Raw genomic sequence first — 21,915 nt, 5'->3', positions numbered from 1 at the left:
GTACAGACACAACCATTACATCTTTATTATAAGTATTGATACCTAAATACTACAACAAAGTGCATAGGTGCCGGTAAGATGCATCACTCTCAATCCTTTGCACTAAGGGCCTCATTCAGACCCACTCGCGAGCGGCTGTCCGCTCGCAAGTGGGTCGATGGTCTGCACTGAGCATGCGCACGACGGAGGGAGCTCCGTCGTGCGCATGCGCCAGACACGACGAGCGAAGGACTTTCCTTCGCTCGTTGTGTCCGATCAAAGGGGGCGTGCTGTCAATGTTGATTGACAGCACGCCCCCTTTGGTGGGCGTGCCGGGGGCGTGCCTCCCTGACAGGGGCGTTCCCACGGGAACGCCTCCCGTCAGAAGCCGGCCCACTGACATCACTAGTGATGTCAGTGGGAGTGATTTTGGCTCTGATAGAGCCAAAATCACTCCGGAGCTTGCGGTTGAAAACCTCAACCGCAGGCTCCGGCTCGCAATTTCGATGGTCGCGAAGGTCTCGACCATCGCGGCCATCAAAATGCACGCTCGTATAGCCTGTGGGTGGTGACCCACAGCTATACGAGCGTCCAGGAGGACGCTCCATGAAAATGGAGCCCGGCCCTCATTCAGAGCGTGCGCTCTGCTCAGAGCGTACGGCTCTGAATGAGGGCCTAAACAAGAACAATACTCAGAAATAGCCATGATACCCGCAGCCCTTTATGCCACTTTACTAGCTCCTTTGTTCATGACAGCTATAATACCTCGTTAAGTCTGTGATAAGACTAAATGACAGATAAAGTACTTCTCTGAGGGCCACACTTAGAAATTAATTGAACTATTGAATACTAAATTCTTTATAGTTTAATTCACCTAAACAAAACATACATAAAACACATATAGGCAAAAATGCGATATCTGGACTATATAATAATGGAAGAATTCTGCAAATCAAAGGTCTAACATCCCAGTAGCAATGGTTTACATTAAGGACCTCATTCAGAGTCAGTCGTTGCGGCCGCACGATCGTACGCCACCGATGTTCGCTAAACTGCGCATGCGTAAAGTTCGCAATGCGCGTACGCAAACTAGCTGCTACGATCAGAAATTTCTCTCTCCTTGAACACAGCCAGGTCGGTAGTTTGAGTGACAGAATGAGGCGTTTGTGGGTGGTAACAGGGGACGGTGCTTGAAAACGGGGGAGTGGAGATCCGAACGCAGGCGTGCCTAATTATGCGAACAGCGTTTAATGGGAGTGCATAATTAACAAAGTAGTGTCATGGCACACGTGACATGGGTGGTTTGTACACTGACTTGATCGTAGTGCTTAAGAGAGGGTATGGTCAACCTTAAGCACTACGACCAGTTCCGATGGTTCCCGATGCTCGTGATTAATCCTTATATCCCAGGAGATGACATGTGTGGTGAACGAGAAGGGGGCGTGATTTAGTCTTACGGCCGCTTCTTACCCTGGGTCATTCAGCTAACGATCTCATCTTAGGACCACAACTTGTGATCGCTTAATTTGCATATCCGGCCCCTTTCCCCTATGACCGTGCGGCCGCAACGACCGACTCTGAATGAGGTCCTAAGTCTGTACACGATTTTCACTGGATTGGTTCATACAGGTATATACTGTATCGGGAAATTTAATATTTGGAGATGGCCACAAAGTGCCTCTGGAATGGTCAGGCAAACTTCATAGCCACTTTATGACCGTATCTACGCTACATAAAGGTGGGAGCAATAATTGGTGAATATTTTCGACCGCAATAAACAGTGAAGTTTGCCGTGACGTCCAGCTGCACGTCATTATGAATTGAATTCCCCTTTGTGTCAGAATTCAGTCCCAGCAGTGCTGCACTTCCAGGGAACAGCTTTCCTCACTACCTGGGAGCCTGGACAGATCCTAGGGTATCTCTGGATTCATATACATATACTTTTTGACTCCTCCATCTGACTTCCAACATATACATTACTTTCTGTTTGTCATATTATTGTATCTCTAACCAGGGGGCACCGAGAGGGGGGGGGGAGCGGGTACTAATTACCCGGGCTTGCTGGAGAGGCCCGGCGCTGCCCCCCCCCCCCTCGCTCTTACATCACAGCAGCCCAGCACATGCTGCTGTGTGCTGGGCTGCACTGGGAGACTGCTCGCAGCAGTCTCCTATGCCTGTGGGGGGAGCAATCACGCTGATCGCGCCCCCCACTGGCTATGTGCTGGGCTGAGGGACTCACAGCACCCCCCTCCCCAGCACGCAGCGCTGCACAAAAATGTTCCCCTGAGGGGATGTGGCCACGCCTCCCACGATTAGACCATGCCCCCTTCACCCAGGCTTCTAATATACTGTCGCTTCTTGTTCTTATTAGACAAATGCTTTACTAATTTATATTGCCTATAGATCAATGAATTAATCCTGTCTTGTTACCAACTACTGTACATGTATGGCTAACTCATTTTATACTTTGCTTTCTGTCGATGTTACTTGATGTTCCCGATGTATACTCAGGACTGCAAGGTACTACGGACGTGAGATAGAGGTAGTGGGCGTCTCTATGCTGGCTGTGCGACGGCTTTTCAACTGCATTAATTTGCATATTTTCGCATCAGACCAGCGTGCGTAATCGCAACCGCAATCGCAATAGCCATCCGTAGTGAATCAGGCCCTTATTCTGTTCATGAATACTCCTTAACTTTCCTAAGTATTTCTGGGGCCTATTCCTCATTACTAAAAATTCTTTGGAGGTAATTAGGTTTAGAACTCGCTTGGAGTTCTACCTAATTACCGGAGGAATTCATCATTCCTCCTCTCCATCATTATCTATTCCGAAAAGCTGTCATTTTTGGAATGACAGCTTTTTGGGAAATAGATACTTTCCCTGCCTGCTCTAACTTACTGCAGCTGTAATCTGTGCTGTGCATGCGCCGTTACGTTCACAAAATCAGCGCATGCGCAGCACTGCTTACAGCTGCGGTAATTTGATGAATAGCCTAATTTCTCCATGGAAATGAATGCAGGCGGACTTAGCCAGGAGATATCAGTGATATCTACTGTGTTAAGTGTGTTCATGAATACTAAAATAACGGTAATTAAGGAAAATGTCCTTAAAACCATTATTTGAGTTTTGATGAATAGGCCTCTCTGTCTGTTCAGCCACTGGACTCTGATCCTGCTTGCTGGCAGTGTGTCTTTTAAATGAATAAATATCTTATGAGAGCATAAATTAGAAATGAGCAAAATTTTTAAAACCAATGCTCTAAAATGTGCTCATCCCTAGTGTGTATTGGTGGTAATTAAAACTGTAGGCCACAAAGTATACAGGACCTTTTTCTTAAATTTTCACAAAAAATAACTAAACTAAGTAAATTAAAAATTGAACATGTAATATTTCCTCTGGAATTAGGCCAAAATTAATTTTTAATTGTGCACAGATGTGTTTTGTAAAAGTGTGGTTTTATGTACTATGTCTACCTTATGCATTTACAGTAAATTCAGGCTGAAATATATGTACAGTATATGGTGTATACATATGACTGACTGTGACATGGACTTTTTATGTTTCAGTGTTAAGTGAGGTGAAAGAGGACTGGTTGCAGATGTACAACAATACGCAGTCCCTGTTTCCTATTGTGCTGGAGCCTATCACTGACTACAATAACAAGCTCAGTGATATCCAAGAGGCCATAAAGGAAGCCCGCGAGCGCATCATGCAGACAACAGATAAAAACACGGAAAACAGTGTCAAACTCCATATGCATGATGTAAGATGTTTTCTAGTTTTAATTTTTGAGGCAAGATTAGAATAATGTCGGTATTCACAGTAAGAAAATCTCAGAGAGTGGGCCACCCCGTTGGTGGGGACTTGATAAGGCGATTCCCTTCAACAGGCCCCAGCAGTGCCCCAGCAGGACTGTGCATCTTTGCTTGGCACCCCCCACCTCCGGCGCACATTACATCATGATGTCACACATTTAGTGCGGGGGGAGCTGGGGCTCGCCAGGAAAATGACTGCCGGGAGTGTCCTAAGGATACTCCTTGCGGCTTTCTTGCAGAGGGGTGTCTGCAGAGCTACCCTGCAAGGTAAAACAGTGTGATGGGGTGCCATATGGGTAGAGACCAGTGTCGGCTCCAAAGGTAGGGCTGCAGCACTGTCAAAAATTAAAATAGGGGAGCCATACCAACTGCCAGTGAGTCCTGGCTGGCGATGTTTGGCTGTGTTTGGGGTGCCAGGTGGTGTGGCTCCCCTATTTGAACTTTAGACTGCACTTCAGCCCCACCTCTGGGGCCACCACTGGTAGAGACTGTGCTACCCCCTTGACTTTGCGCCCTGGGTAGCTGCACTGGTTGCACACCCCTTGCTACAGCCCTGTCTCCTCGATAGGAAGGTCCAAAACTAGGCAAGTATCATTTCATGTTGTCACGATCCAGTGCAAGAATTCCTCTGTGGAGGACGGTGAGCCGAGGGGTTCGGGTGACTAGGGGAGTGACTAGACTAGGTCTCCTAGTTGCGGCCAAACCCAGGTTTGGCTAGACCTGCCCAGAGGCGCGGAGTTTAACTCACTTGGTGGTTTTCTCCAGTGACCTCTCCAATTGGGATTTGGTTATCAGCTGCACCAAGTGAGCAGGTCGCGGCCCTCTGGACAGGTACCTGGGAATGGCAGAAGACCGGAAACTATGATGAATGCAATAGCACTGGAGGTGAATGGAATGAATGAACTCTGGAAATGTCACTGAATGCTATAACACAGGCATGGACGGGAAACAGTTAAGTATGCAGAAAAACACAGACATATACTGGGCAAAGGCAAGAGCAGAGTGGACTCAGGGAATATATGGGAATGCTAGAAATGATTGGAGCTGATTACCAGAGACAAGACACTGAGCAAAGAACACAGACATATACTGGAGATTGAACAGACAAGAGCAGAGTGGACTCAGGGAATATATGGGAATGCTGGAAATGTTTGGCAGAGACAAGACACAAAGAGAAGTCAGGCATACACTAGGAGAGTGCTAAATGCAAGTGCAGATTTGCACTGACAAGACACAGGGCAGATTGACACAGATATGTGCTGGGAGGTCCAGCTGTGAGCTAATTAATACGAGCAGGTAATCTGACACCTCAGTGACACAAGGAAGCTGCAATACTAGCAGCACATATACAAAGACACACAGACATAGAAAACAAAACAGTCTGGATACTGGGAGAGAACTACTCTCAGACTAAGAATAGCTTGGAAGCTAATACTGGAAACTGGAGAACTGTGAACAGGCTGAAGTAACTCTCTGAAAGATTAGTACAGAGCAATGCTGGTATCACTGGAACAGAGAAGAAGTTGAACAGCAACTTCCTAGAGTTCTGGAGGCGGATTTATACCCAGGGGTAGCAGATTACTGGAGCACAGCATCAGCTGACTGAAATCATGCTACCATAGGTTAGGAGTACTGTCACATGAGAGGAACTGTCATGGCGGCGCCCATGATGGGAATTCCGATCCCCAGCACACCCAGCCGACCATGGAAGCTCGCAAAAAGCACCTAAGGCAGAACTACTCAGCCCCACATCTATCACTGCACCAGACATCTGACCGCAAGGAAGTCAGGGGAAGCCGGCAAGGAGGTGAGAGAGGCCGATCCTAGGCTGAACCCTGACACATGTCAGTCCTATATAATACTCACACCAAGGCCGTAGCTAGGGTAGTGCGGCCGGTGCCATCGCACAGGGCACCACAGGTCAGGGGGCGATGTTTGGGCCTGTCAAATTTCTGTTTATTATCATTCTCACTTGTAGCTTCCTCTTATTTCATCCCCAGCATCTCCTGGCCTCTCCTATCTCTTCCCTGGCCTTCCCCATGAAGGCCATGACCCTTTTTGGGTGCATTATTTCCCTTTGAAAAATGAGGGGGGTACCAATGCTCTTTCTGGCCCAGGGCACCAAAAAGTATAGTTACGGTTCTGACTCACACTATATAATTGCTGGTTTGTTTTCTAGGTCTGTGATCTGACAAAATGCTTCTCAACATTTCAAAGAGCAAAATAAGGACAACAGATTTAAGCAAATGGACTGACTTGTACTATCTTCATTTATTTTAGGCTGTATCTCCCAACATTTTATTTTCTTACTATTTGGCACCAGAATCTAAAATATATAGCAGGAACAGTCCAGCTGTGAGAACTATGCTAAATTACAAAATGCAAAATTATCTTTGGAAATGTTTAAGTAATGTAATAAATAATTGTAAATATATTTTCTGACTGTCTCACCAGTATTTACTCAATCTGTACTCTGATGGTTAGTTGATTCCTATACCTGCTTAATTTCATATTTTCTAAAAAAAAAAATAATAATAATAATTATATTGCTTTTACATTTTGCTACATTGTCACTGAGAGCAACTTTTCCACTAGGCTCAGACAGAAAATGTGAAAGACGTAGAAACATCTGTCAACAATGCACTGACAGAGGGCTGGACAACGTTGAATGACACCCACAGTATCATTGCAGATATAAACCATGTGATCAAGGTACAGTAACAGTAATGTCAATGAACATACTATTCAGAAACTTTGCATGTCTAATGACAGTAGGTGTACCATAAATGGGAAGCTGTACGTGCTCTGACAAATTTTCAATTTAAATGGAAACCAATGTGTATATTTACTATGCAAGCTGCCATTTGTCGGTGGTAAATTAGATGTTAAAACTTAAATTAGTGTCACACTGTATAAAGCAGGAGTCTGTAATCTGCCTGTTAATACTGTCCTTCCTTTTATTTTTTCAAATGATTATATACATACAGTAATATGCATACAGTACATTTCTGACAGCAGCCTGATTTGCAAACAGTATATTAGAAAATGATCCATTCTCACATTTTCATGAACAATAGACAAATACAGTACAAAAACAAAATACACAAATATTTTTCTATGGGAAGTTACCACATGTTTGCAATGTCCCAGGCAGCATCTTTTAGTTTATTAATCATACATTTTGATAGCCTCAATATATAGAAGTCAGAAAAAAATGGATGTATGGAAATCTGACAAACCCATGTAAAAAGCACAATACAGTAATATGTAAGGTAGCTGTTACAGAAACATAGGCAGTGTATACGCACTTGTGAATGCACCAAAATAAAGATTTGTAGTTTCAAGTTTTTGTATCATACTAGCATTAATAAAATAATATTCTACAGACATAAGTTGTTGGAAAGCTTAGTCTCATTTTCTGTATTCTGTGTTACATAGAACCTGTCTGGTTATCATGCAGAAATAGATGGTGCCAATAATACACTACAACAGAAAATAGCTAATTTATCCCGCAACGTTGAAGATATAGTTCAGCAGGCCCAGATTCATGCACTTAAGCTTCAAAGACAAGCAGATGGGCTGGCCAGGTAAGTGATCTAAAAAGATGTAATCAAAGACATGGTATGGAAACGTCTCTAAATTGTATTTATGATTGTTTTTATGATGAATTAATTGTTGGTCATGGGGCTCTGACAGTTTTGTAATATAGAACCATCAAATCAATTATGTCAGCTAGATGGTAGTACAGCTTCATCATGTTCACTGCTGAGACTATTTAGCCACTTTTTGAGCTGTTCACATTCCAACATCAATATATGTAACTAGCACCCACATAAATTATACCTTTTGTTTTTATCAGAAAATAACATTAGTTTGCTTAATTCTCCTTACACAGTAAAATCAATATACTCAAAATGGCCAAAAAGAGCTTTTTTATTTAAATGGCAAGAAAGCAAATGTGTGTATATTTTTTAACCACCACCAAAAAAAACTTTGTGGATCTTGAATCGGCAACAATCCACCTTTCAAAAACAGCAAAAATCCAATTATCCTAATATGCACAAAAACATAAATTATATAGGAATAATATGGGTAGCACATGACATAACGTTTTGAAAAGTAGATAACCCAACACATAATTTAAGGTGACTCCTGTGTTTATTGATACCAGGCTGGCACATGACGCTACCAAAGAGCATTTTTGGTTAGGATGAGTTTGCATTTTTACATTTTTAGAAATGAGTCTTACTGTAACAATTATGGTAGTAGCTCTTTGGTTGAAACTGAGGGCAGTGTATGTGTTTCTTATTTATCCCTGAGACCTTAATGTCTAGCAACTCAATGAAAAGTTCCAATCCCACTTCAATCAAAGAGTCTCTCATCCTATGTTATACTGCTTATGGCTTATCCTATCCAATCTAATAATGCCCACACTTTTCATGATGTATCCAGACCAGTGGCGTAACTAGGGCAGGGCGAGCGGGGTGTGTGCCCTGGGCGCCGTCGGACCGGCGGTGCGGGGGGCGCCGCCGGCCATGGTACCGGCCCGCCCACCCTAGTTAGCCAGTGTAGTGCCAACCGCAATGAGTGCGGTCAGCGCTACACATTTACACAGGACCGGCGCTAGGCTTCCAGCGCCGGTCCTGTGCTGCACAGCTGAGCCCATTCCCTCCCCCTGAGCACTTGCCCAATAGCGCTAGGAGGCGGACTCAGGCTGTGCATAACACACGCATCGCCGCCAGCGCTGGCGGCGATGCGTGTGTTAAACAGCAGCCAATGAGAGTCAGATAGACTCTCATTGACTGCTGCAGCACCCACTGCAAGAGCCTGCTTCCGTCCGGCTCCTGCAGTGGGTAATGGGACAGATGTCATGACATCATGACGTCTGTTCCATAATGCTGAGCATGCCAGCCCGGGAGGACTGGCGGGCGGCGGCGGCGGGAGCGGTGTCATGGACTGGAGCAGCAGTAGCGTGGATTCAGGTAAGTATATTTTTATATATATATATTTTTTAAACCTGTCTGCACTACTGGGGGCACAATGGGGGAGGGGGGTTGCTACTACTGGTGGGACCTCTACTGGGGCTGGGGGCACAACGGGGAGGGGTGGCTACTACTGAGGGCACCATTATTGGGAGGACCTCTACTGGGGGGGGCTACTACTGGGGGCACTTAATCAGGAGGGGGAACCTCTACTGGGGACTACTACTTGGGAGGGGGGGACTACCACTGGGGGCATTATAAAAGGGGCCTACTACTAGAGGCACTGCACTGGGGGGACCACTACTGGGGGCAATAATAGGAAGGGCCACTAGAGGGGGCACTGGATAGGGGGGATCACTACTGGGTGCCTGCATAAGGGGACCACTACTGGGAAAACTGCATGGGGGGACTACTGCTGGGAGCACTATATAAAGGGCACTGCATGGGGGGGGACTACTACTGGGGCACTATATAAAGGGCACTGCATAAGGGGATACCGCTACTGGGTGCACTGCATTGTGGGGACTGCTACTGGGGGCACTGCATAAGGGGGAATACTACATGGGGCACTGCATTTGGGGGGGCCACTACTGGGGGTACTGAGTAAGGAGAACTAATTGGGGGCTGTATAAGGGGGACAACTACTGGGGATACTGTATAAGGGGCACTACTATGGGCCTGCATAAGAGGGACCACAACTGCATACTGGGGGTACTGTATAAGTTGTACTACTGGGGTTAAGGTGCATATGGATAGGAATGTTCAGTGTGAAAATAAAGGGGTGTGTCATGTTGACATGCCCCATTTTTAAGTGACCAAGCCCATTTTTTGACGCATACACAAAGAAAAAATACAGGTGCACAACTCCAAATTAACTGATTATATATAAATAAATACATTTTGCAGTAAATACAATAGAGGTTTTTGGCATAATCTTGGCCAAGCTTATGGGCCTGCCCACCATATCCGGGTAACCTCTTGTCGGGCAGGTCCCTAACATACTAAGGCTCAAATCCAGAGCGCAGGACACCCCCAAACTAGCCCAGCCAATCCACCCCAAAGCATCGCTCTAATTAGAAAAGTGAAGTGTTAAGAGCAGCCGCTGGCCGCATATAAAGCATAAAAATAAAAAAGTGAAATACATATATATAAAGGAAACAGACAGTGAAGTATTAAAATGTGTTAAAGGAAAATGTGTTATACTGCGGTGCCCTGAAGCAGATCAGCAAAGCAATCTAGGGGGACCCACACCCCAAAAATGAACCAAAGCTGCACTACACAGTCTAAATATTAGCAGGACTTACCTATATTGTGCCTCTGACTGGTGTGCATATTACATTGCCAGACTCCATGCTGTAACCAATGTAGTAGAAGTGCTAGTCTGAGTGGGAAGTGGCTTAGGCTTCCCAGGTGTGCTTATCAATGCAATTGATTTGCACACCTGGGAAGCCTGAGCCACTTCCCACTCAGACTAGCACTTCTACTACATTGGTTACAGCATGGAGTCTGGCAATGTAATATGCACACCAGTCAGAGGCACAATATAGGTAAGTCCTGCTAATATTTAGACTGTGTAGTGCAGCTTTGGTTCATTTTTGGGGTGTGGGTCCCCCTAGATTGCTTTGCTGATCTGCTTCAGGGCACCGCAGTATAACACATTTTCCTTTAACACATTTTAATACTTCACTGTCTGTTTCCTTTATATATATGTATTTCACTTTTTTATTTTTATGCTTTACTGTATATGCGGCCAGCGGCTGCTCTTAACACCTCACTTTTCTTATTAGAGCGATGCTTTGGGGTGGATTGGCTGGGCTAGTTTGGGGGTGTCCTGCGCTCTGGATTTGAGCCTTACTATGTTAGGGACCTGCCCGACAAGAGGTTACCCGGATATGGTGGGCAGGCCCATAAGCTTGGCCAAGATTATGCCAAAAACCTCTATATATAAATAAATAAATTTTGCAGTAAATACAATAATCAGTTAATTTGGAGTTGTGCACCTGTATTTTTTCTTTGTGTATATATCAATGGTCTCCACAGGTAGCACCTCCATTTTTTGACGCGCGCGCCTTCGGCGCGTGCACATCGGGAGGGGGGCTCCCTTTTCAAATTTGCCCTGGGCTCCAAATACCCTAGTTACGCCACTGGTCCTAAGTTAGCTTTGCTCTCAGCACAACATACAGTATATTGCATAGAATGCCATAAGATGGTGTGCTCAGTTGCGTTAGACTGCACACAGACCTCCTACTCACTCAATATGCCCCTGTTGTCCCTGCCTGCTGACTAACATCCTCAGTACTGTATGTTTCTGTACTGTATATACAGGGGTATTCAATATGGGAGCGATAACATCGTTTTTGCGTTAATATCGCACTTTTGACGTCATTATCGCAGGTTTGACTTTTACACCGTATTCAATTTCAAAGACTTATCGCAGTTTTGAAAAGTCTTTGATAAAAAACGGGGATAACTTTTCACCATTGAATAGGTGTCGAAAAAAAGTGCAGAATTGGGGTTTAGGGTGCAGGCTTAAAAAAAATAGCCTGCACCCCTGGGAATGACATTTAAAAATGAACTGTGTCAAAAAAAGTTTTTTAAAAAAATAGGGACACCCCAAAAAATTAATTTAAAAATTGGGGTTAAAAAAAAAAATGGGAAAAAAATTGTTTAACAATAGGGAAATAGGTTCAGGGCTATTCTGCAAGTATGCGGCAGATGTTTTCTAGAATAGAATTATAGCGGCAGGTGCACAAATGCAGAATTTTTAAAAACTTACTTTAGGGACATCAAAATATGCTAGTACCCATTTTCATGTACCCCAAATTTGATGGGACCACTTAAAAAAACGAAAAAAATAACCTCTCTTCTGCATCACTTATTCAATGTCGGAAAAAAACACCTGCTGCGACTATTTAAATCCCCGACTTTCAATTAAAGGCTAAAACAGGGGTACCCATAGTGTTCCCCCATGTTTTTACTACTTTAGGGGGGTCTTACAATTTTTTAAAGGTAAAATTCGTAACTTTACGCAAATCCAACTTCGGAGTTTCCCGTTTTCGTTAATTTTATATTGAATACGGGTATAAGCGGGAGATAGCCCGATACTTTAACGCAGGTAAAAACTCAGATATGAAACGTTAACTTCGACAGTGAAGTTAACGTTTCATATTGAATACCCCTCTTAGACTTAGTATTGTAGTTTTACCTACTTTCTATCAGTAGGAGGGGGTTAGATGCCCATGGTGAGTGGAAAAAGGGTCACAAAATGTGTGTATAATTGCTATACTGTCAGTCAACTTTGACCTTTGGATTTGCTGAATTGCAGGATGACTCTATGCTGAACAAAGAAACTGGGGCAGACTTCAGAAGGGCTGCTCTACACATTTGTATATAATCAATGTACCTTATACATGTGTTTCCGTAACTGCAGTGATTTAAAGAATCTTGACACAAATGGACTAGTACAAAAAGCTTTTGATGCATCCAACGTCTATGAGAAAATTGTAACTTTGGTTGAAGATGCTAATGAGACATCTGTTATAGCTTTGAACACTGCTGAAAGAGTTAATGATGTAAGTCACAATGGTTTTCTGTGTTTACTGAGTCCCTATTGCTATCAACACCTGTTCCTAAATGTTCCATGGCTGGGAGCTTGCAGCTTTTTGGTGTTATTGCCAGATCATTTATCCACTTCGCTCTGATGTACAATAGTTGCTCAGTCTGTACCCAAAAGCCTGCATTATATTTATTTAGAAGGAAAAATATATTTAGTTTTATTCAAAATAAACTTTACCGTGTAAAATAAAACAAATACAATACTAATATATAAATAAATATATATATTTTTTAGTTTTTTCAGATATACCGTTTTTATTATTGAGCAGCATTTTTTTTTTCTTGTTTTGACATTAAAAACAGGGAATAAGGGAGGATATTTGTGTTTGTTTAACACTTCTACTAATGTATTAAACTTCATGGGTGATTGAAGAGTTGGTAAGGGTTTTTCTTTGGTGGAAATTGTGATTTTTATGTATTGCACATACCGTACACACAAAAAGTTTATCCATCCATATTAGGGGTGTGCACCGGCCACTTTTCGTGTTTTGTGTTTTGGTTTTGGATCTGGATCTTTCTTCGTGTTTTGGATCTGGATTGGTTTTGCCAAAACCACCCTTCCGTGTTTTGGGTTCTGGGTTTTGTGTTTTGGATCTGTATTTTTTTGAAAAAAAGCATAAAAACAGCTAAAATCACAGAATTTGTAGGTTTTTCTGCTCCTATGCTATTATTAACCTCAATAACCTTAATTTCCACTAATTTCCAGTCTATTCTGAACACCTCACAATAGTGTTTTTATGTCCAAAAGGTTGCACCGAGGTAGCTGGATGACTATGCTAAGCGACACGAGTGGGCGGCACAAACACGTGACCCATCTAGGCGTGATACTGCAGTGGCAGACAGGATGGCAGTTTGAAAAACTAGGCCCCAAACTGTACATAATGCAAAGAAAAAAAAGAGGTGCAAGATGGAATTGTCCTTGGGCCCTCCCACCCACCCTTATGTTGTATAAACAGGACATGCACACTTTAACAAACCAATCATTTCAGCGCCAGGGTCTGCCACACAACTGTGGCTGAAATGATTGGTTCGTTTGGGCCCCCACAAAACAAGCTGGCAATTAATGTGTCCCTGCACAAACTGGCTCTACGGAGGCAAGATGTCATCCTCATCCTCCTCATCCACCGATTCCTCACCCTCTTCAGTGTGTATATCCTCATCCTCACAAAGTATTAACTCGTCCCCACTTGAATCCACCACCACAGGTCCCTCTGTACGTTCTGGAGGCTGGTCTCCCTGGAAGAGCTGATAATTCATTTTGATGAACATCATCTTCTCCACATTCTGTGGAAGCAACCTCCTACGCCTTTCGCTGACAAGGTTCCCGGCTGCACTAAACACTCTTTCGGAGTACACACTGGAGGGGGGGCAACTCAGGTAAAATAGAGCCAGTTTGTACAGGGGCCTCCAAATTGCCTCTTTTTCCTGCCAGTACAGGTATGGACTGTCTGACATGCCTACTTGGATGCTGTCACCAACGTAATCCTCCACCATTCTGTCAATGGTGACAGTATCATATGCAGTGACAGTAGACATGTCAGAAATTGTTGCCAGGTCCCTCAGTCCGGACCAGATGTCCAAACTTGGTCCTGCCTGCCCTGCATCACCACCAGCGGGTTGCTTAGGATAGCTAAGTTTTTTCCTGGCAGCCCCAGATGCGGGAGAAAATGAAGAAGGAGCTGTTGACGTGTCACGTTCCGCTTCAGCTGACAGTGTGTTCACCAGCAGGTCTTTGCACCTCTGTAGGCTTGTGTTGGCCGGAAAGAGAGACACCACATAGGCTTTAAACCTAGGATCGAGCACGGTGGCCAAAATGTAGTGGTCTGATTTCAACAGATTGACCACCCTGGAATCCTGGCAAAGCGAATGAAGGGCTTCATCCACAAGTCCCACATGCCGAGCGGAATCGCTCCGTCTTAGCTCCTCCTTCACTTTCTCCAGCTGCTTCTGCAAAAGCCTGATGAGGGGAATGACCTGACTCAAGCTGGCAGTGTCTGAACTGACTTCACGTGTGGCAAGTTCGAAGGGCTGGAGAACCTTGCACAACACGGAAATCATTCTCCACTGCGCTTGAGTCAGGTGCATACCCCCTCCTTTGCCTATGTCATAGGTGGATGTATAGGCTTGTATGGCCTTTTGCTGCTCCTCCATCCTCTGAAGCATATAGAGGGTTGAGTTCCACCGCATCACAACCTCTTGCTTAAGGTGATGTTGGGGCAGGTTCAAGAGTGTTTGTTGGCACTCCAGTCTTCGGCACGCAGTCGCTGAATGGCGAAAGTGGCCAGAAATTTTTCGGGCCACCCAAAGCGTCTCCTGCACGCCCCTGTCGCTTTTCAGAAAATTCTGCACCACCAAGTTTATTGTGTGAGCAAAACATTGGACGTGCTGGAATTTGCCCAGATGTAATGCCCGCACAATATTGGTGGCGTTGTCAGATATCACAAATCCCCAGGAGAGTCTAAGTGGGGTAAGCCACTGGGCGATGATTTCCCTCAGTTTCTCTAAGAGGTTGTCGGCGGTGTGCCTCTTACTGAAACCGGTGATACACAGCGTAGCCTGCCTTGGAACGAGCTGGCGTTTCTGAGATGCTGCTACTGGTGACGCTGCTGCTGTTGCTGTGTAAGGTGATACATCTACCCAGTGGGCTGTCACAGTCATATAGTCCTTAGTCTGCCCTGTTCCACTTGTCCACATGTCCGTGGTTAAGTGGACATTGTGTACAACGGCATTTTTCAGGACACTGAGGACACTTTTTCTGATGTTTCTGTACAGTCTCGGTATCGCCTGCCTAGTGAAGTGGAATCTAGACGGGATTTGGAACCGGGGACACACTACCTCCATCAATTGTCTAAATCCCACTGCACTAATGGCGGATACCGGACGCACATCTAACACCAACCTAGCAGTCAAGGCCTCAGTTATACGTTTTGCTTCAGGATGACTGCTGTCGTACTTCATCCTCCTCGCTAAGGACTGTTGGAGGGTCAATTGTTTAGTAAAAGTAGTGGTGTTCCTACTTCCTCTCTGGGATGATGAACGACTCCCAGCAGCAGCAACTGCAGCAGCGGCAGCAGTAAGCGTAGCAATGCAGGATCCTCTGGAGGAATCCCGGATAGGAGAGTCAGTCATGCCAGTGACATGGCCTGCAGGACTACTTCCGATCCTGACTAAGGAGGAAATTGACGAGGAGAGAGTTGACAGTGTGGTTTGCAGGCGCTTGGATACAACAGGACAACGGGATTTAGGTGTCCCTGGACTGCTTACGGTCTTAGCCAAAGTTTCTGAACTTGACAGTAACTTTTTATGAACGCGGTGCAGGTGCCGTATAAGGGAGGATGTTCCTAGGTGGTTGACGTCCCTACCCCTACTTATTTCACCTTTACATATGGTACATATGGCAAGACAGTTGTTGTCCGGATTTGGATAGAAATATTGCCAGACCAAAGAGGTGGAATGTTTGGTCTTCTGCCCAGGCATGACCGTGATGGGCTTTTTCATCCCACGGACAACAACTGTCTCCCCCGGAGCCTGATTTAAACAAACCACATCACCATCAGAATCCTCCTCGCCAACTTCCTCCTCAGCGCCAGCTACACCAGTATCCTCATCCTGTTGTACTTCAACAGTGACATCTTCAATTTGCATATCAGCAAGTGGACTGTGGGTGCTCCTTTCAGCACTTGCAGGGGGCGTGCAAATGGTGGAAAGAGCCACCTCTTCCCGTCCAGTGCTGGGAAGGTCAGGCATCGCAACCACCACCACACTTGGACTCTCCTTGGGGATTTGTGATATCTTCTTAGAAAGCACAGTTCTTCGCTGTGCTTTTGCCAGCTTAACTCTTTTGATTTTTTTAGTGGGAGGAGGGCTTCCATCGTCATGTGAAGCTGAACCACTAGTCATGAACATACTAGGGATCGACCTTAGCCGTTCCTTGCCACTCCGTGTCGTAAATGGCATATTGGCAAGTTTACGTTTCTCTTCAGCTGATTTAAATGTTTTTTTCAAGGTCATTTTCCTGAACTTTGTCATTTGGGATTGTATGTGCCCTCTACTATGACATTGGGCATCGGCCTTGGCAGACGACGTTGATGGCATGTTATCGTCTATGTCATGACTAGTGGCAGCAGCTTCAGCACTAGGAGGAAGTGGTTCTTGATCTTTCTCTATTTTATTTTTATCGGAGAAAGTTTGGTCCTCCATTTATGTTATATCGTTTTGATATATACGTGCGGCTAAACACAGAAAATATTTTTTATTTTTGCTGGAGAGTAGTGCACTTTGTGGGTTACACCAGCCTTTAAGAAATGAGCCAGCCGGCTCTTTACTTATGGGACACAGGCGCATGCTTGGCGCTGCTCCTTTGTTGATGCACGTGCGGCTACTGCGCACACAATTCACAAACACAGAAAATATATTTTTTTTTGGTTTGGAGTGTTCTTTGGGGGTTACAGCACCCTTTAACGGTCAAGCCAGCCGGCCCTTTACTTATGACACAGGCGCACGCTTGGCACTACTTTGTTGATGCACGTGCGGCTACTGCGCACACAATTCACAAACACAGAAAATATATATTTTTTTGGTTTGGTTTGGAGTGTACTTTGGGGGTTACAGCACCCTTTAATGGTCAAGCCAGCCGGCCCTTTACTTATGACACAGGCGCACGCTTGGCGGTGCTCCTTTGTTGATGCACGTGCAGCCACAGTGCACACATTTCACAAACACAGAAAATATTTTTTTATTTTGTTTGGAGTGTACTTTGGGGGTTACAGCACCCTTTAACGGTCAAGCCAGCCGGCCCTTTACTTATGACACAGGCGCACGCTTGGCACTACTTTGTTGATGCACGTGCGGCTACTGCGCACACAATTCACAAACACAGAAAATAATTTTTTTTTTGGTTTGGACTGGAGTGTACTTTGGGGGTTACAGCACCCTTTAACGGTCAAGCCAGCCGGCCCTTTACTTATGATACAGGCGCACGCTTGGCACTACTTTGTTGATGCACGTGCGGCTACTGCGCACACAATTCAGAAACACAGAAAATATATTATTTTTTTAGCACTTGGGGGGAGCACCCTTGATGGACAGAGCACCCCCTGGACAACACTACAGCACCCCTTCACGACTGGGACACTTCACAGGACTTTGGAGTGGACACAGCCCCTATGGAGAACTGACTGCACAACACAGTCCAGCCAGCCCCTATGGACTTTGAAGTAGTGGACACAGCCCCTATTAACAACAGCAGCACAGCACAACACAGCCAGCCCCTATGGACTTTGAAGTAGTGGACAACAGCAGCACTACACTACACTACACAGCCCAGCCAGCCCTAACTCCCACCCTCCCTCTTCACTGTCCACAGCCGAGTGAGAAAATGGCGCCGACGCGGGTACCTTATATAGGATCCAAAACCCGCGAGACTCGGAAGGCGGGATGATGACGTTTTGCCTCGATTTCAGATCCGAGTCAGGTGGGAAAAGTCGAGCCTGACTCGGATCGGACTCGGATCGGGGGGGCTCGGGGGGGTTCGGATTTCAGAAATCCGAACCCGCTCACCCCTAGTGTAAACCAGATGCATATACTACTGTTCTCTCCTAGCATAAAACTGGTGCATATGTTGATCTCGCCTGATGTAAAACTGGTGCATATACTACAATTGCATAACGCATTCAACTCTAAGTCAGCCACAGAACTATATGGTTCAACACTGGGCCTCTGTCAAGGGGTGTAACTAGGGGTGTGCAAGTGGTGGCATTGCATAGAGTGCAGGGCTCTGTGGGCGGCACAATTGCAGCCCCATGGCCCCTGTATCTGGCTAGGAGGGTGATTGAAATGGTACCCTGCAGCCAGTGTCACTGCAGCAGTGCAGCCCGGAGTTTGCTTTGGATTCTCCAGGCTAGAACTCTGCAGCCTGTACAGCCACCTGGGACATCCTGAGGATGCTCTGGGCAGTGCTGTACTTGACAAACAGATTGTTCCAGACAGTATTTTTATTATTGTGAACCAGTGGTCAATTACAGTTTATTTTCAAACTTAGGGCCTGATTCACTACGGATTGCTATTACGATTGCAGCTGTGATTACGCACGCAGGTCTGCTGCGAAAATATGATAATGACTGCAAAGCTAGTATAGAGACACCCAAAGTCAGCATGGAGACGCCCCAACCGCTTTCACACATCCGTAATATCTTGGAATCCTGCGTATACATTGGTACCATCGAGTAACATTGGCCCCTCAAGCACAATTACAGGTCTGTCCTTATTCAGAAATTGCTAACCTCGTTGCACGCAGTGAGTACTCAAGCTGTGTATTCCCTCGCAGTGGTTAATTTAGGGGACTCTATCACTGGGTCACCTCAGCCAAAGTATTTGCACCCTAAGCAAATTAGCCCAAGCCGGGTATCTCAGGGAAAGTGGGGATCCCCCCAATAAAGGGGTCGCCCCTCTCCCGACACCCCAGGCTTAGTGTGAAGCACGGGGCTCTTCCCTGCACCCCTGGGCTGTGGGTAAGGGGGTGTAATAGTATTGTAAATAATAATAAACTATTGTTTAATCAGAGGCCTCTTTACATATAGTGGCCGCTCATTGGCTGTGACCCAGGTGTAACCAACCAATGATCAGCCACTAGATGTCAACACTTTAGAGAAGGTTACCATGCAAAAACATACACAAATCACACTGATCTGTGTTTCTTGCAAACTCGCAGCTCAGAAGGTGGTCTATTTGAAACTTCTAATTAGCTGCGCGTTTGCTACAATTACACCTGAGATTGCAATCTCGTTTCTTAGAAAATTCCCGAGTTGTAGCTTTTTCATGAAAAGTAGTTCAGAGTTTGGCCAATGGTGAGTTTAATCACGTTTACAATCTCACCCAAGTTTTTCAGTGAAAAATTAGAAATCTTTCCCAAACTCAGCCAAGTTTGTCTTTAGTAAATTTGCGAGATGAAAAACATGCCTAAACTCACCCGAGATTGCAATCTTAACCAAACTCGAATCTTAGTAAATTTACCATGTCTTTAAAGGATAAATAGGTTTCCCTCAGTTGGAAATTCCTATATGTCAGTGTACGTATGAGGTCACTAACACACTTGAGATCTGCAGCTTGGAAAATAATGTTTATGAATACAATTTTATAGATAAAAAATCTTTATTATCACAAATTTAATGCTGTTTTAATTCTCAGATAGTGTCACACATTTTCAAACGGACTAAGATCTGGGTGTAATTTACTAAAGGTCGGTTTGTTTTTTTTTGTCATTTTTCAGTCAGTTTTGCAAATTGGCCATTTACTAAAGGCAAAACCGATGACAAAATGACCAAAAACCTGATTTTAGAACTTCGTAACAACTATTGATGAAGAACCTGCAGATTTACTTATGGTCAGTTTTAAAACTAATCAAATTCCGACCGTACAATGATGGAAAACCCACGCAAACAATAGACCTGACGAGGTCCTCCTGCCATAACATTAACCAGCCTCAAAATGGTCAGCCCAGAGCTGGATTTCCTCGGAAAGTCATCTTCCTCAAAAAATGGGGTCTCGCTTCCTGAGGAACACACACCCCTGGGTGGAGGGTGTGGGGTTAATGTGTAAAGAATAGATAATAATATTTTTCTTTACAGGTAGACTACATGTGCCAGCAAGCCTGCCCCGGCATGCCGACACTTGTAGAACAACCAGTGCCAGCATGCCTGGGCAGGCTGGCACCTGTAGTTTGCCTGTAAAGAAACTATTAAAATAAACAACCCCACATCCCAAAACCATTAATTCCATACTTAGCAAAACCATGGATGGCCTCCTCTTCATTCCAAGTAGGCATCCAAAGTTCTTCTGAAATAACAAATGAAAAAGCAAGCCCCACAGACACAAACATGAACTTACAGTTCACTCGGTGATCTGTCAAGCAACATTTCAAAATTTTCCAGTTTTTATATAAAAAAAATCTGCAGACAAATGATAAATTATGAATTTGAAAATTTACTTCAAGAGCCTACTGTTTCATAATAAATATACTGTCTGGAACAATCTGTGTACGTCTCAATTATAATAAACAGAAATCTGTATTTAATTCTTAAAGCAAATAATGGTTTGGAGTGCAGCAGAAAATCAGCTTTGCTTTTGTACTCCTCAGTTTGTGCTAGTGTCACTCGATTCCACCAAGGCGCATGGGTTTATGGAACAAAACAGGGAACTTATGAAGGAGCAGAAATTGGCATAGGTCAAGGAGAGAATTTGAGCATAGTGCTAAGAACATAATATTTTTTCAGGCAATGCATAGAAAGTGTTTTGTTACAAAGAAGTGTGTATGAATGGATAGAGAAGTTCAAAGAAAGTCGCACAAGTGTCAGCCATGAAGTACGAGCCTGACGCCCATTCACGTCCACGACTTATGAGAACATTGAGTGTGCATGTGAACTGATTCTGTTAGATAGACGAGTGACAGTGGACTATGTTGCAAATCATTTGCAAATCAGAAGCCCTAAGAGGACGAAGATACACCCCTGATGAAGAGGTGAAGACAGCGCTGCATTCCTGACTCACAGTTCAGCTTAAAATATTTTTTCATGAGGAAATAGGAAAGCTTGTTATCAGATGGACACAGTGTATTGAAAAGCAAGGAGAATATGTCAAAATATAATGTATTTGTCTTTTCTGAAAGTTGATTAAAATAAATTACACAGCCAGAGTGCAGATAATTTTTGACACACCCTCATACATGTGATAAAGAGGGAAAAGGAGTGTGGTATAAACAGAGTCTTTGTGGCAGCCATAATTCTACCATAACACTTGACATACTATAGAAAGACAGCACCTGCACTTGTGTTTCCTATGTGCACCACCAATTATAGTACCCATTGACAGAACATACCCATTGACAGAACAAGCGTGCAACCTTAAGTGATTGAACTTTTGATTATTGTGATTACCTGAGCATGTGTGTGTGACTGTAGTCAGACACAGATATTGGAGCCTATACATTATGCACAGTATGCCACACAGTAGTATTGCCCATTATACACAGCATGCCACACAGTAGTAGTACACATTATGCATAGCATGCCACACAGTAGTAGTGCCCATTATACACAGCATTCCACACAGTAGTAGTGCCCATTATACACAGCATGCCACACAGTAGTAGTGTTCATTATACACAGCATGCCACACAGTAGTAGTTCCCATTATACACAGCATGCCACACATTAGTAGTGCCCATTATGCACAGCATGCCACATAGTACTAGTGCCTATTATACACAGCATGCCACACAGTTGTAGTTCTCATTATACACAGCATGCCACACAGTAGTAGTATCCATTATACACAGCATGCCACACAGTAGTAGTGCCCATTATGCACAGTATGCCACACAGTAGTATTGCCCATTATACACAGCATGCCACACAGCTGTAGTGCCCATTATGCACAGTATGCCACACAGTAGTAGTTCCCATTATACATAGCATGCCATACAGTAGTAGTGTTCATTATACACTGTATGCCAACCAGTAGTAGTTCC

The 21,915-nt window shown here is 44.5% G+C and overlaps 1 protein-coding gene across 1 annotated transcript in view; it reads left to right on the top strand.

The window, feature by feature from the left end:
• LAMA4 (laminin subunit alpha 4) overlaps positions 1-21,915 on the top strand; it is a 163,967-nt gene that overhangs the window by 86,112 nt on the left and 55,940 nt on the right. Inside the window, exons 13-16 of the mRNA XM_088460491.1 lie at positions 3,547-3,743; positions 6,391-6,507; positions 7,234-7,382; positions 12,208-12,349. Of these exons, the coding sequence (XP_088316617.1) occupies positions 3,547-3,743; positions 6,391-6,507; positions 7,234-7,382; positions 12,208-12,349 (605 nt within the window). The remainder of the gene's footprint in view (positions 1-3,546; positions 3,744-6,390; positions 6,508-7,233; positions 7,383-12,207; positions 12,350-21,915) is intronic.

This window comes from Taudactylus pleione, unplaced genomic scaffold, assembly GCF_031769625.1.
Source record: "Taudactylus pleione unplaced genomic scaffold, aTauple2 ptg000046l, whole genome shotgun sequence".
Classification (NCBI taxonomy): domain Eukaryota; kingdom Metazoa; phylum Chordata; class Amphibia; order Anura; family Myobatrachidae; genus Taudactylus; species Taudactylus pleione.
The sequence above is the reverse complement of the archived record's forward strand: the minus strand, read 5'-3'. Positions and strand labels throughout refer to the sequence as shown.